Here is a 15,452-nt window from a genome sequence, read left to right as displayed (position 1 = left end):
CCGAAGGCCGGAGGAGGTGGGGTGGGCGTGGTCTTACAACAAAGAAGGCGTGGTCCAAAGGCGGGTGGGCGTGGCCACACGACCAAAGCTGGCACGGTGGGTGTGGCCCGGTAATCGAGTGGGCGTGGCCACGCGGCCCGGTGCCCTGCGTGGTGGGCGTGGCCCGTCGGCGGGAAAGGAGGGCGGGGTCGTCCTCCCTCCTCTCCCTTCCCGGTGGGCACGCGTGAGGGAGACCCAGGGAGGCCCTGGTCAGTCTGAGGTGGGATCTGCACTCCGGGGCGGAGTTTCTGGCCCTTCCGCTCCCGTCGTGGGTCTTCCTGGGACCCGGAGATGGGCGGGCGGTTGGGGGTGGCCTTGGGAGGGCGGGGAGCAGCACGTGGCCGGCTTCACCTCTGCCCGGTTCCCCCCCCCCGCTGTGCCCGGGGTGGCGGGCGGGGATGCGGCCTTCTGGGGCCTCCACCTCCGCGCCTGGCCCCACGCGGCCCACAACCAGCGACCCGCCGGCGGGAGGACGGACTGCAGGGTCGGGACGGACTGCAGGGCCGGACCCCCCCCCCCGCCCCGTGCTCCGCGCCCTGCGCCCTCACCCCAAGCCGTCAGCCTTCTGCTGACCTGGTCGGGCAGCACTGACCACAGCACCAGCGACTGCAGTGGCTCCTGGGTGGTTACCTGCCCAGCCACTCAGGTGTGTGCCGGTCCTGGGACTTGAACTCAGGGCCTGCGCGCTGGCCCTGAGCTTGTGTTTGTCCAAGGCTGGCGCTCTACTGTTTGAGCCACAGCTCCACCTCCAGCTTTTTGTTGGTCGATTGGAGATTAGAGCCTCATGGACTTCCCTGCCTGAGTTGGCGTCAAGCCCCAATTCTCAGGTCTCCAAGGCTGTTCCTCCTACAGTTTCTAGAACCTTCCAGAATGCCACCCTCAGTTGGAGGACAACGGCTTTGACACATCTCATATTAAGTCATATCAGCGTAAGTGCAGCAATGAAAACCCGCAGTAATAAAATCATTGGAGGTCGGGGTGTGGCTCCGCGGTGGTGTGAAGCGGGCGGCCTGCCACACACACCTGTGTCCTCGGGGCTGCAGGGGGCCCGTGCTGACTGGATGGGTGGGGTGCATGCCGAGGGGACAGGAGGCTGCGACAAACTTGTGACTTTGTGGGTGTGGGCATGTGCCAGGCGGGCTGTAGTTACGCAGTTTATTGTATGTCACTTGTAAGTCAATAAAACTTTTCAAAGATTTGAGTGCTGGGTGCTAGTGGCTCCTACTTGGAGTGAGGAATGGGACATCTTTCTCTGTTTTCCCCATCACACGAAAATCCTCATGAAAACCTTCTCCTCATGAGACTCTTTTGTTGTTGTTTTTGCCAGACCTGCGGCTAAGCACTGTCCCTGAGATTCTTTTGCTCAGGGCTCTACCACTTGAGCCACAGCACCACTTCTGTTTTTTTCTGTGTATGTGGGCTTCATGTGTGTTAGGCAAGCACTCTACCATTAAGTCATATTCACCCCCCACACACACACACCTTTTTTAGATACCCTGAAATACTTTTCATGAGTGGATCTCAAGGATCTCATGCAAACTGGGAAACCCTCATTTATCTTCTGGTAACACACAAAAAAGCCTGAGCAAAACGGGACTTGGGTGGTTCACGCCTATAATCGTACTCAGCAGGCTGATCTCGGTTTTAAGCCAGCCAGGGCAGGATAGTCTGTAAGATTCTTATCTCCAATTAATCACAGAAAAAGCCAGAAGTAGTAGTGCTGTGGCTCAAGTGGAAGAGCACTAGACGAGCAAAAGCAGCTCTGGGACAGCACCCAGGTCCCAGGAAAAACAAAACAAAACAACAACAAAAAAGGGTAAGGGGAATAAAATGCTGAAAAAAAAAAGGACACTGGATGACTCCTTACAACAATGATACTCACAGGACACTATGTGGGAGATGAACTTTACGACTTGGGGCAGGTAGGGAGGGAGGGAAGGGATAGTAGAAGAAAAACAAAGGAGGGGGTAACTACTCAACAAGAAATGAACTCATTGCCTTACTGATGTAACTGTAACCCCTCTGTACAGCATCTTTACAATGAAATAAAATTTTCAAAAAAAAGGTTTGTTTTTTTTTTGGGGGGGGTCCGGTCGTGGGACCTGAACTCTGGGCCTGGGTGCTGTCCCTCAGCTCTTCAGCTCAAGGCTAGCGCTCTACCACTTGAGCCATAGCGCCACTTCTGGCTTTTTTCTTTTTGCTTATGTGGTGCTGAGGAATCGAACCCAGGGCCTCATGCGTGCAAGGCAAGCACTCTACCACTGAGCCATCTTCCCAGCCCCTCAAAAAAAAGGTTAAGACCCTATCCCAAAAGTAACTAAAGGAAGAAGGGCTAGGGGCCTGGCTCAAGTGGTAGAGCACCTGCCTGGCAAGTGTGAGGCCTCCCAATGTGAAGACAGAAAAGAGAGGAGAGGAGGGAGGGCGGGGGAAGAGGAGAAAAGGAGCAGCGAGGCACCGGGTGGTGTTGCCTTTGGGGCGGCCCACCTCCCTTCCAGTACCTTCCTTCCTGGAGGGCCCCCTGCCCCCGCCACCCCTGCCCCCGCCACCCCTCTGTCCTGCCAAAATTCCAAGGACCTACGGTGGTGGCCTGGGCCGAACGGGCCCCTGGACGGCTGCGTCCCTGGGACAGTGGGGAGGACCTGGGCATGCTCAGCCTCCAGAGCAGGGCAGGGCTGAGGCCCTGACCAGGCGAGCCAGGGCCTGGGCTGGGCAAGCCCCGGAGGTGGGTGAGCGGCCCTGGAGGGTGAGGCGGGCGGGGCTCTGCACCCCTGTCAGGAGGGGGAGGGACCAGGAGGAAGCAGCACCCACCCCCAGCTCCATTTCCTACACGTGCTCCTCTTCTCTCCCTTGCGCAAGGCATTTCCTTGAGGTCCAGAACTTTTCCTGCCTCACCCTTGTCCTTTCTCGTGTCACATTCCAGCACCCTGGGGGTTCCGGGAGGGCCCTGCCCTGAGCAGGTCAGGGAGGAGGGGCCAAGACCTGCGGGTGAGGAGGGGCATGGGCAGTGTGGGCTCCAGGCTGGGCATTGCAGGTACCAATTACACAAAAAGCAAAATGAGCTAAAGTCTACTGGTGAAGGCAACATTACAACATTCCACACAGGCAGATGGGGTGGGGGTGCTGGTGTCCTCCACACCCCAGTGTCCTCCCCAGGGTCCCTCCACAGGACACCAGGGCTGGTTCAGAGTGAGCTACAGCCAGCGTGGCACCGTTCACATTTGTCTTTTCTTTCTTTGTCGGTTGTGGAGTGTCAACTCTGGGCCTGGGCACTGGCTCTGAGCCTCTTTGTGCTCAAGGCTAGTGCTCTACCTCGTGCTCTACCTCGTGAGCCACAGCACAGCACCGCTTCCCATTTATGAGTGGATGGCTGGAGAGTCACAGGGACTCTTCTGGCTGGGCTGGCTTTGAACCACAATCTTTAGATCTCAGCCTCCTGAGTAGCTAGGATGACAGGCGTGAGCCACCAGTGCTGGGTTCCATTCCGATTGAACTGTTTACACTGAAGTGTACTGGGCTAGTCATGCTCGCTAGAAGGTGATCTTTTTTTTTTTTGGTCCAGTCGTGGGGCCTGAACTCTGGGCTGTCCCTGAGCTCTTCAGCTAAAGGCTAGCACTCTACCACTTGAACCACAGTGCCACTTCCAGCTTTTTCTTCTTATGTGGTGCTGAGGAATGGAACCCAGGGCCTCATGCATGCAAGGCAAGCGCTCTATCACTGAGCCATCTTCCCAGCCCTAGAAGGTGATCTTTTCTTTCTCCTTCTGTCTCTATGGCCATACTTCTTGTTGGGGAGCTAGCTGTTTGGGCTGGAACTAGGGCTTGAACTCAGGGCCTCTAGCTAGTGGTTCATAGCTTGCACTTTACCAGTTGAGCCACACCTCCAGTTCTGATGCTTCATACCTCAGCTCTCATCCTCCTGAGTAGCTAGGATTACAGGCATGATGATTACTTTTTAACTGTAGAAAATGGTGCTGTGCACAAATCTGAGTCCAAAGTACTGAGCTGTCAGTCATAGCAACCACCTCTCCCCTAGTCCTCTCACAGCAGCGCTGTCCCACCCCACGCCGCACCACGGAAGCTCTGAAAAGCCCCAGACCAAAGACTGCATGCACACCTGCAGGTGTGTGTGCGCATATGCCAGTCCGAGTGCTCTGAGCTTTTGTGCTCAAGGCTAGCACTGTACCACTTGAGCCACAGCTCCACTTTCGTTATTTGGTGGTTAATCAATTCTAAGATCCCAGCCTCCTGAATAGCTAGGATTGCAAGTGTGAGCCACCGGCGAGCAGCTCCAAAACCATTCTTATTTGATGACGTGTTTATCTCCTTGCTAATGTTTTGGTGTCAAATTTAAGGTCATGAAAGTTACCTGTTTTCTTCTAAGATACTGATGCAGGTGGCTGCATCGTGCACGCGCACACACACACACACACACACACACACACAGGCTGGAGTGTAGCTGGGTGGTAAAGCTAGTGCTAGCACCAGGCTCAGGCTTGGTCCCAGCACTGGAGCCACAGGATGGTCTGCAGCACTCAGCTCCTGGTGACCAGGCTTGTCAACACCACAGGCTCCCCGCCTCCCCCCTCCCTCCCCCCTATTTCAGGATGGACCAGAGGCAGATGGGTATGTACCCCTGCAAGGCCGCCCGCAGCAAGCAGACAGGGCCCTGCCATGGCAGCCTGGCAGGGCATGGGGCTCTAGGACCTGCTCCAAGGTGAGCACGTGAGCGGGTGCAGGATCCGGCTCCCAGCTTGTGTAGATGGACTGCCAATTGCCTGGGCCCACTTGCCGAAAAACCATTATTCCTCTACAAAATTGTGTCTCCACCCCCTCCCCAGCCCCCATTTCCTGACAGTAAATGATTGCTTTCTTTGGTAAACTCTGGGTAAACACTAACTTTGGGTAAACTTCATTCTGCAAGAACAAGGCCTGACTGGGCTTGGCGTTGTGCCCAGGGGCCCAAGTGGAAAATTAATCCGCTCTTGGCCCTGGGGCCACATGACCCGTGGACGGCTGGGGAGGGTAGACATAGTACAGGACTGGCTAGTTCTCTGACAGCGCGGGTGGGGTGCGGTGAAAGGCACTCCTGGCCTGCTGCCTTCCCACCAGCTCTGCAAGGGGAGGGAGCAGGATGGGCGTCTGCCCTGGCTCCCACCCCACCCTGCACCATGCTCCCCATGGGCAGCTGCCAGGTCTGGCCACACCAAACCAGACAGGGCAGTTTCTAGATGGGGGGAGGGGAGGCTTCCCAGGGAGGAGGCTGGGTGAAGGCCCTAAGGATGGGACCTTTATCCCTGCCAAGCTAAGCAGTTCTAAGAGCCTGCCAAGTGAGCCGGAGAGAGGGAAGTTGCATTATCTTTGATAAATACTGAAAGTGTGAGATGCCGAAATCAGAATCAGGAACTTACAAAAAAAAAAAGCATTTAGCTCCCTTCCACAATCTTGTGTGTGTATTGGTCATGGGGCTTGAACTCTGGGCTTGGGCGCTGTCCTTGCGCTCTTCAGCTCAACATGAGCACGCTACCGCTTAAGCTACAGCACCACTTCCAGTTTTCTAGTGGTTTATTGGAGATAAGAGTCTCATGGACGGGCTGGGAAGGTGGCTCAGTGGTAGAGCGCTTGCCTTGCATGCCTGAGGCCCTGGGTTCGATTCCTCAGCACCACATAAGCAAAAAGAAAAAACCCGGAAGTGGCGCTGTGGCTCAAGTGGTAGAGTGCTAGCCTTGAGCTGAAGAGCTGAAGGACAGCACCCAGGCCCAGAGTTCAGGCACCACGACCGGACCAAAAAAAAAGAGTCTCATGGACTTTCCTGCCCGGGCTGGCTTTGAACCATGATCCTTAGATCTCAACCTCCTGAGTGGCTAGGATGACAGGTGTGAGCCACCAGTGCCTGGCTTCCTCTTAACTTTGAATTAGAAGAATGGGAGGTGGGTGCCTATGGTTCTTGCCTGTAATCACAGCTACTACTCAGAAGGCTGAGACCTGAGGATCCCGGTTTGAAGCCAGCCTGGGCAGAAGAGTTCATGAGACTCCCATCTCCACAACTCTGGATGTGGAGCTGTGGTTCAAGTTGCAGAGCACCAGCCTGGAGGGGCATGGGCACTGGTACTGGCTGGCGGGCCGCGCTAGCGCCACCGCAGTAAGGCCACCTCAGGCAGCGAGCCTGGGTGCTGGGCAGCGGCTGCCCTGAGGGCGGGAAGAAGCGAGCAGGCCACCCAGGTCACTGGTCTTTATTAGACCCTCCAGGGCCGTGTGGCCGGGCCCTGGGCCCCTGGGAGGTGGACAGGTTTGGGGCCCAGCTCTGCACTGGGGAAACAGGGCGCTTTGGTGTTGCTTTGTTTTTGGCTGGCAGGGTGAGCAGGCCACGCCGGCCGTCCGCTCTGCGGTGAGAGGGATGTGGGTGGCGTAGGCAGCGAGGCATGGAAGGCAGCCTTTGGTGAAACCTACAACAGCGGGGGCAGGGCGGGGCCCTGACACTTGAGGGCCTGCTCGCTACCCCCTCCTGTAAGACTCGCGCTCAGGACTCAGGACGGACGTGCACGTGTGCTCATGTGGTCTGGTGTGGGGCGTGCGCACTGGTGGGCGAGGATGTACCTGGGCCAGAGGCGGAGCTGCTGGGGGCAGCGCAGGGCTGGGCAGCCCTGCCCAGCTCTGCGTGGGGCCGGGGCAGGGTGGGGACCTACCTGGAGACCCCGCGCTCTGCGGAGGGCCAGGGCAGAGCTGGGAGGGGGGGTGGGACAGAGGCCGGATGGCTGGAGCCGGGCCAGCCTGGGGGGCGGGCAGGGTGGGGCTGCTGGGGGTCGGGGGGCCCCACCCGTCCCGTTGGCACGTCCCAGGAGCCGGGTGCTGTGACCTTGTGGCTTTCAGGTCAGCACTTTGATGCCAAAGTGTTTCCGGAGTTGTTCCAGAAATACAAAGGTGAGTACAGTGTGGGGAACAAGGCGGATGCCGGCAGGAAAGAGGCCCTGGGGGAGAAGCGGAGATGGAGATGTGGGGGCGGGGACAAGCCCTGCTCACCCCACCCCGCCCACCACTGTGCCCCACCTTGAAAAAGGCCAGCGGGCCCAGCTTGGCGGTCTCGGTGAAGCAGTGGAAAACACCCTGCAGGAGCGGAGGAGGGGAAGGCGGCTCACCCAGAGACGCAGACGAGCTCCCGGGCGCTGGCTGGCAGCGGCCCCGGCACCGCTGCGAGTGGCCTCCAGCATGAGCCGGGGAACAGGGCCTCCGGGGGGCGGGGGGGCTGCGGGCAGGGGGTGACTGCCACCTGCCGCATGGTGAGTGACTGTGGCAGCCAGTCTGAGGTGGCGTCAGGAAGAGCAAGGGGCAGACAGGGGAGGAGGGCAGGCTGCAGCGCGAGGAGCCAGGCAGAGCGCGCGGCGCGGCGCAGGGGCCAAGCCGGGCACTGGCCGGAGTCCCTGTCAGTCCGGGGGCTCCCACTCAGCTTTCCCTGCTCACGGCTGGCCACCTACCACCTGAGCCTGTGTCCGCCGGGTCCCTGGGACCCGCAATGCAGTGTCTGCAGCCCCAGGAGAGGACAGCAGGCTCAGAGCGAGGCCGGCAGCCCCAATACCAGGAGGGGTGCAGGCGGCCGAGGACGCGGGGGGGGGGGGGGGGGGGAGTCTGGCGGGGCCGCGGCCGGAGCAGGTCCTCACCTGATACTCGCCCCTGGAGTTCATCAGGCGCGTCTTCAGCACGTCCAGGGGCTGGCACAGGAACGTGGCACAGCCGCCCTGGGGAGGAGGCTCATTACCAGGCAGCCTGTGGCACCCCTCCGCTCACGGCCTGCCGGCCCCAGGCCAGGGTGGACAGTCCCCTCACCCCCTCTGCAGTGGGGCTCCAGGAAATGCGGCTTCTGACACCCACAGATGCGGTCCGCCGGCCTGCCGGCCTTCTGCTCAGCACTGGCCCCGTCCCCCGTGCCAGCACTTACCGCGATGAAGCTGGCCACCAGGTGAGTGACGATGTTGTCGGGCAGGATCCCGGTGCCCAGGACCAGCTGCTTGGCCTGGTCGTAGCAGGAGAGCTGAAGGGGGACGGGGAAGCAGCGGTGGTCAGGGCCCAAGGGAAGCCCTGCGACAGCACCCCACAAGGACGCCAGCAGGTGGGCACCAACACACCACACCTGGGCCGGCGGCCGAGCCCCGACGGGAGAAGCTGCCCGCAGCCAGCCCTGTGCCCGCGCCACACGGGCCAGGGGCCCACAGACCCCTCCCAGGGCAGCACTGGCTGCCCTCCGGGAAGGGCTGCCTGTCAGCTCTGCCCGGCCCGGGAGCCCTACCTGGCCCACAGTGACGAGAGCCCCGCGGCTGGATGCCATGGTCGCACCCGAGAACAGCCTCTTCAGACCCTCTGCAGGAGGAAGCATGGGCCGGACGCCAGCCTCAGGCCTAGCCGCCTCGGCCACCGCCACTGGACCCCACGACTGCGTCCCCTCTCGGGTCTCGGCAGCCCCCTGCCCCCCTCCCCACCTCTCACCTTCACGGGCCACGCGGTACAGGCCATCCAGGGCGTGGGCATAACTGCGGGTGACAATGGGACACAAGAGGCTCACCCTGTCCTCCAGCCCCGCCTGCCAGACCCTGAGAGAAGCCTGCTGGGCCGCACGGGCTGCGCACCCAGAGCAGCTGGGTGCTTCCTCTGGGCTCTGGCCAGTCCTGTCTGTGGACGAGCCTTGCCAGCCCTGCGTGCTGCCATCCCGAGGGCTGGCCAGAGCCCTGATGCGCCTCAACCACTGCCCTCAGGTGAGGGCCCAAAGGAAGCCAGCAAGGCACGAGAACGTGGCTGGGTATGGGAGTGACCAGGGCCGCGGGGGTCCCTGTAAAGCCCCCACTTAAACCCGGGCCAGCCTGGCTGCCCTGCAGGCCAGCCAGGCCCAACACCCAACCTACCACAATCGCTCGACAAAGGCAGAACCCAAAGGTCTCAGCTGACCGAGTGGCACCCAGGGTGGCCCAGGCCATGAGCCTCCTGATGTGCTGGCCGGGTAGAGCTGTCCCGGGGCCCCACGGCCTCTGAAGAGCCAAGCCCTCCACTCACCTGCGCCGCTGCTCCAGGGGCAGCTTCACGTCATTCTGCATCCTGAGTCAGAAGAGGCAGGTGGAGTAGGGTGCACAGGCAAGTCCCGCCGGGGCTGGGCCGTCCACCCTGTGCCAGCAGGGCAGTGGGGCCAGCCCCCCACGCACAGCGCTCGGGGCAGGCCTGCTCTGCTCCGCTGCAACCCCAGCAATCACCCATCTGTCTAGGGAGCAGAGAGCTGGGCCGGGGGAAAATGTGGGCACACACCTGACATTGACCAAGTCTGCAGGGGTCCCCACAAAGCCTCCAATCAGACCTGAGGCAACAGGAGATGTCAGAGCAGAGAAAAGGGCTGTCCCACCCAGCCCAGCCCAGCCCCGCCCCCCCGCCCCCCCCCCAGCCCAGCCCAGCCCCAGCCCAGCCCAGCCCAACCCAGCCCACCCCCACCCCCAGCCCAGCTGCACTCACCACTGGCCCCTCCCAGCAGCACCTTGCTGTAGAAGGGGAGGGGGCGCTTGCTGTCCTTGGACATGTAGTCCCGCAGGGTCTCGTAGATGGCGAACCGCGTCAGAGAATAGGTCATCTAGAGAAGAAGCCTGGCTTGGAGCCACCCTGTGTCACCCCAGGCCTCACAGGCCCAGGGGTGGCTCCCGGGGCTGTGGGCACAGGGGCACTCAGTTTCTTCACCTGTAACTGGAGGTCTCAGGCCCAACAGGTTTGGGACCAGGACCCAGGAGATGGGGGACAGGTGGGGACTGCGAGGCCTGGGAGAAGTAGGCTCAGGGTGAAAGGAGCATGTCTGGGGACCCAGCTCACACCTGTCTGGCCAGTGAAGCACTCAGGCCATTGTAAAGTGCCAAGAAGCCGCCGGTGCGCACCACGTGCACGGCCATGCCGGTCATGCGCATCTTCACCTCCTGCTGCGTCTGGAGGTGCACCTGCGGAGGGCGGGCAGAGGGGACAGGGGTGGAGGACGTGGCCTGGGCCCCAGCCGGCTCTGTGGAAGCCCTCGAGACCTTCACAGCCACCCCGCAGGCCGTCTAGAGATGGGGAGACGGAGGCAGGGGTAGCGGGAAGTCCCGCAGCTCCCAGGCCTGGACTCTGCTCCATCCTGCCTCACAACAGAGTCCATCATTGCTCCTACCACCCCAATACGCACGGCTGCCCCTAGCCTGGCCCCTGGTCCAGACTCACAGCTAAAGTCCTCCTGGTGCTGCTCCCCCTGGTGCCGACCCCAGGAAAGCTGTGCACAGAAGGGCGGTCCCCACCATGCAGGGGTTGAGAAGTGGGTGGGGAGAGAGGAGCCTGGTTCAGTGAGAGCCCGTGGCCTGGGCGAGGTGGGAGAGGGACCTGAGTGCCAGGGAACGGCACCCTGATCTAGGTGAGCAGCCCCTGTGCGGAACAAGCTGGGATGTGGGCAGAAGAACAGCTCAAGGAACTCCCATTCCTCAAAGCTGACTGGTGATGCTCGCTGGTGGTTTGACTTTCAGCAGGCTGAGGCAGGAGGAGGACAAGTTCAAGGCCAGCCTGGACACACAGCAAGAGCCCATCTAACAAAAGCAAACCAAAACCAAACTTTTTTTGTTGGTTTGTTTTGATGCTGGTCCTGGGGCTTGAACTCAGGGCCTGGGCTCTGTCCCCGAGCTTTTCTGGTCAAAGCTAGCACCACTTGAGTCACAGCTCTACTCTTGGCTTGCTTGCTTTCTCTCTGGGAAGGTGGCTCAGTGGTAGAGTGCTTGCCTAGCAGGCACGAAGCCCTGGGTTGGATTCCTCAGTACCACAGAAAAAGCCAGGGGCTGGGAAGGTGGCTCAATGGTAGAGCGCTTGCCTTGCATGCATGAGGCCCTGGGTTCGAGTCCTCAGCACCACATAAGCAAAAAGAAAAAAAAAGCCGGAAGTGGCGCTGTGGCTCAAGTGGTAGAGTGCTTGCCTTGAGCTGAAGGGCTGAGGGACAGCGCCCAGGCCCAGAGTTCAGGCCCCACGACCAGACCCCCCCCCCCAAAAAAAAGCCAGAAGTGGTGTTGTGGTTCAAGTGTTAGAACGCTAGCCTTGAGCACAGAGAGGCTGGGGGACAGTGCCCCAGGCCCTGGGTTCAAGCCCTATGACTGGCAATCAATCAATCAATAATCAATAAAATAAAAAATAAAACAAGTCTCAGAGACTTTCCTGTCCAGGCTGGCTTTGAACCATGATCCTCAGATCTCAGCCTCCTGAATAGCTAGTATGAAAGGCGTGAGCCACTGATGCCTAGTCAAAACAATTTAACAGTCCCAGTGAGCTGATGATAGAAGAAAACCCTGACCCCAGTCTCCCGTGCAGCTGGGCCTGCTGCCTGTGTCCCTGACGCAGGGCCACAGCCCCGTTCTAGAGGGGGTCCCAAGTCCCCCAGTGGCAGGCCTTCCCTGACAGAGCAGGAAGGCTGCAGCAGGGCAGGACCTGGGCGGGGGAGGGTGGCGGTGCCTAAGGGGCCTTAGATGGTGGACAGCAGCCAGCAATGGTGGCCTTGCGGCCCGGCCAGCCTCCGGCCAGCCTGCCTCCCACAGTGAGGGTGGTGCCTGTGAGCACATCCAGAAGCGTGGAAAACAAAAACCACAAGCACGCCAGCCTGAGGGAGGAGGCGCCCTTTCGCCAAGCAGACTGTGCTTTCCTGCTCTTTGCCCTAAAACAGGACCTGTGGAGTCCACTCCCAGGACAAGTGAGGACTGGTGTCCTCTTTTACCTGGAAGCTCATCCCTTCACTTAATCAAAAAGCCACCACCCCTTTATGAAATGGCAGCTTGGGGCAAAGGACAGGGCTGGCGGGGTCCCATCCAGCGGTGTAGGGTTAGCCACACCCCTCCTGCGGGCAACCTCCTGACCAGAACAGGCAGAGCCTCCCAGGCTGGGGAAGCTCGGCCCTTCTTTGTTCTTTGAGTGGCCAGGGAGACGGGCCAGGGCCTCCGCGGGGAAGGCCCTGGGGAACAGAAGGCCTCTGTCTACTGCTCCGGTGGAGGGCTGGCCATGAGTTGGCCACACACAGAGACGAGGTCTCCTGGCACAAAGGGCCTCCCTGCACCCCTAGAGGAAGATGGGGCGGGGCCTGGGACAGGGGAGGGTCCGGGGGCAGGGGGTCCTGGGATGGGGAGGGTCCTGGGGCTAGGGGGTCCTGGGACAGGGAAGGTCCTGGGGCAGGGGGTCCTGGGAAGGGGGAGGGTCCTGGGATGGGGGAAGGTCCTGGGACGGGGAGGGTCCTGGGATGGGGAGGGTCCTGGGGCAGGGGGTCCTGGGACGGGGAGGGTCCTGGGGCAGGGAGTCTTGGGACGGGGAGGGTCCTGGGATGGGGAGGGTCCGGGGGCAGGGGGTCCTGGGACGGGGAGGGTCCTGGGGCAGGGGGTCCTGGGACGGGGAGGGTCCTGGGGCAGGGGGTCCTGGGACGGGGAGGGTCCTGGGGCAGGGAGTCTTGGGACGGGGAGGGTCCTGGGATGGGGGAAGGTCCTGGGACGGGGAGGGGCCTGGGCACCGGCCCCCTTCTCTTCCAGGGCAGGTGCCCTGCGGGGCGCGGGGTCGGGGACGGGGCGGGGGGGGGAGGGGGGAGCGGCCCGGCGGCCCAGGCGCGGCGCGCGCGCCCCTCGAGCCTCCTGAACTTTGAACCGGGCCGGCCGGTACTCAGGTGTCCGGGCCGGGAAGGGCTCAGGAAGTTACCGCCCGGGGCCGGGCACCGAAGGCCGGCGGCGCGGACGAGCCTGGGCGGGGCGTGGGCGCGGTGGCGCCGCGGCCGGGGTGATCACCGGGTGCCGGGCTGCGGCGGGAGCCGGCGTCCGGGGAAACGTGGCCGGGCGGGGCCCCGACCCGCGCCGCCCGCGAGCCAGCGCCCCCCGCGCCCCGCGCCCAGCCCTCGGCCCCGGGCCAGGCCTCACCTTGAGCAGGTCCAGCGGGTGCGTGCAGCAGGCGGCCCCGCAGGAGGCCAGGCCCCCGAAGTACCAGCGCGACACCCGCGCCTCAGACGCCATGGCTGCGCTCTGCGCCCGGCCCGCTCCACCGGCCGAAGCCGGAGCGCAAGTCCGGCCGCGACGACCCGGGCCCGGTTCAAAGAGCCTGCACGCGCCCGCGCCGGCCGCAGCCAATGCGCCCGCGCAGCGTGGGGCGCGGGGCGGGCCCCGGGCGGCCCCGCCCCCGGGCGTGGCCAACGCCAGCCCTGGTGCGGCCTATGCCCCGCCCCTGGGCGTGGCCGACGCCCCGCCCCCCGACGCGCGCCGAGCCGCGGGGCCCACCGCGCAGCCGCAGAGCCCGAGCCCGAGCCGAGCCCGGCCGGCCGACGCCCGCCCGCTCGCCGCATCCTGGCTCGGACCGCTCGTGCCGGCCCCAGGAACCCGGGTCCCTGCGTGCACCCTGACCCCGGCCTGCGATCGCGCGGCGGCGTGGCCCGGCCCGGGCCTCCACGGAAACGGGAGCTTCTGGAGGACGGCTGGCAGCGAAGGTGGGCCTGGCCGCCCGCCCCGCCGCGCGCAGGCCGCGATCCGACGGCGTCCGCTCGGACCTGGCGGGCAGGAGTCTGTGAGACTGATATCCGGTTAGCCCCCGAGCCGGACGTGGCGCGGCCAGGAAGCTCAGGAGGGCGGCCCCCAAACCGGGCCACACCACAGAGGCTCTAGCCAGGCCCCCGCCTCCCCCCCCCGTCATACACACGCACGCAGGTGCCCACGCACGTACACACGCACGCAGATGCCCACGTGCGTGCACACACGCGCATACAACACGCAGGTGCCCACGTGCACATACGCGCGCGCACACACACACATAGGTGCCCACGTGCACACAGTGTGACGCATCCGCCCTGGAGGAGGCCGGGGCGGGGTGAGGGCTGTGGCCTCCTCGCTGGGGGCCCCAGCGAAGCAGCCCCCACACTCAGCCGCCCTGGCTGACTGAGAGCAACCCCTCCAGGCTGCTGGCGGACTTGGCCATTTGTTTGGCTTCCGTTAGAAAAGCAATTCCCGGTGCGCCCCCACACCTGAGGGGCACCCCAAGTACCACACTCTCAGATGTGCCTCTGACACCCAGCAACTCTCCAACTAGTGTGTGGACAGATGACGCAGTCCCTTGGAGTTGTGTTCTAGTACTTTGGGTCAAACCCGTGGCCTCTGACCCTGAGCTCAGCCAGTGAGGAGATCAGGGAGGTGAACAGGTGGCTGGGGTTGGCATCTTTGCCAGACATGTCCCTTGGACCCTGGTCTGGTTGGGTATCAAGGCTAGGCAGAGTAGGAGAGGGCTACAGTCAGGAGGCCAGAGGGAAGGGCTGGAAAATTACCACACCAGACAAGGCCTGGGACTCAGCAGACTGCCAGGAGAATACATTTAAAACATGAGAGCTAACAGGATGTGGGATGTGTGGCCCTAGCAAAGATCCAGTTACAGAAACTGCCAAGCATAGAAAGGCTCCGTCCCTGGTCCAGTGACACAGGCTCTCCCCATCTGTGATTTGGTACAAACTAAATCCGATTGATCACAATGTTATCAAAGCAAGAATGACAGAAACCTCAGAGGAGGCTGGACCTCAACAGCCAGTGTTCCAAAATCTGTGACAGCCAGAGTAGAGGCCAGCTCAGGGTGGGATGTGAGGGTACAGGAGCTACCTCACCCTGCCACGGGTCAGGGCTGCCAACACACAACTGGTGGGAAATACATGCAAAACAATCGCCAGCCCTAAGCAAGAAGGTGTGTGTGGGGAGGTCTTGCTGTAGCCCAGCCTTCTCAGGGATTACAGCTCCATGTCCTCAGACCCAGTTTGAGGGGATTTTAAGATGGAAATGTGAATGGGCAAGAAGAGATGGGGGGAAATGTGTGAAGCAGGAAATGTGTCAAGACAGAAGCTGGGGGACTGGGAAGGTGGCTCAGTGGTAGAGCGCTTGCCTTGCATGCTCAAGGCCCTGGGTTCCATTCCTCAGCACCACATAAGCAAAAAGAAAAAAGCCGGAAGTGGCACTGTGGCTCAAGTGGTAGAGCGCTAGCCTTGAGCTGAAGAGCTGAGGGACAGCGACCAGGCCCAGAGTTCAGGCCCCACTACCGGACCCCCCCCCCCAAAAAAAGGCAAAACTCAAAAAAAAAAAAAAAAGACAGAAGCTGGGTTTTTTTTTTTGGCCATCATGGGGTTTGAACTCAGGGTCTGGGCGCTGTCCCTGAGCTTTTGCTCAAGGCTAGCACTCTACCACTGAGCCACAGCTCTACTTCTGGCTTTTTCTGTGCATGTGGTACTGAGGTATTGAGCCCAGGGCTTCATGCATGCTAGGCGAGCACTCTATCACTGAGCTTGTAAGAAAACATTTTTCAAATCTCAGTCCAGGGAACCCATTAAGATCCCCAGGGAGGCAGCTGGAGGAAGTGGTACATAACTGTAATCCCAGCCCTGAGGAAGCTGAGTCAGAT

General features: G+C 61.7%; 1 protein-coding gene across 2 annotated transcripts; it reads right to left on the bottom strand.

Moving 5' to 3' along the window:
- Window positions 1-6,818: 6,818 nt before the first annotated feature.
- Window positions 6,819-13,123, bottom strand: Slc25a10 (solute carrier family 25 member 10). Of its 2 annotated transcripts, none has more exons than XM_070031644.1 (11): window positions 12,950-13,123; window positions 9,872-9,991; window positions 9,522-9,636; window positions 9,321-9,369; window positions 9,075-9,116; window positions 8,514-8,557; window positions 8,317-8,387; window positions 7,969-8,061; window positions 7,691-7,768; window positions 7,083-7,139; window positions 6,819-7,003 (listed from the first exon to the last, which is right to left on the bottom strand). In XM_070031644.1, exons 1-11 carry the CDS (start codon window positions 13,040-13,042, stop codon window positions 6,902-6,904), a joined length of 864 nt encoding a protein of 287 aa, XP_069887745.1. In that variant the 5' UTR covers window positions 13,043-13,123; the 3' UTR covers window positions 6,819-6,901. The 2 variants fall into 2 exon arrangements, with proteins under 2 accessions (XP_069887745.1, XP_069887747.1); XM_070031646.1 differs by lacking the exon at window positions 12,950-13,123 and adding an exon at window positions 10,248-10,596.
- Between the last annotated feature and the right edge of the window lie 2,329 nt (window positions 13,124-15,452).

The sequence above is a fragment of the Dipodomys merriami genome, unplaced genomic scaffold (assembly GCF_024711535.1).
Source record: "Dipodomys merriami isolate MVZ:Mamm:240054 unplaced genomic scaffold, mDipMer1.0.p SCAF_202, whole genome shotgun sequence".
NCBI classification, from domain to species: domain Eukaryota; kingdom Metazoa; phylum Chordata; class Mammalia; order Rodentia; family Heteromyidae; genus Dipodomys; species Dipodomys merriami.
Note: the sequence above shows the minus strand (reverse complement) of the source record. Positions and strands in the feature narration are given on the sequence as shown.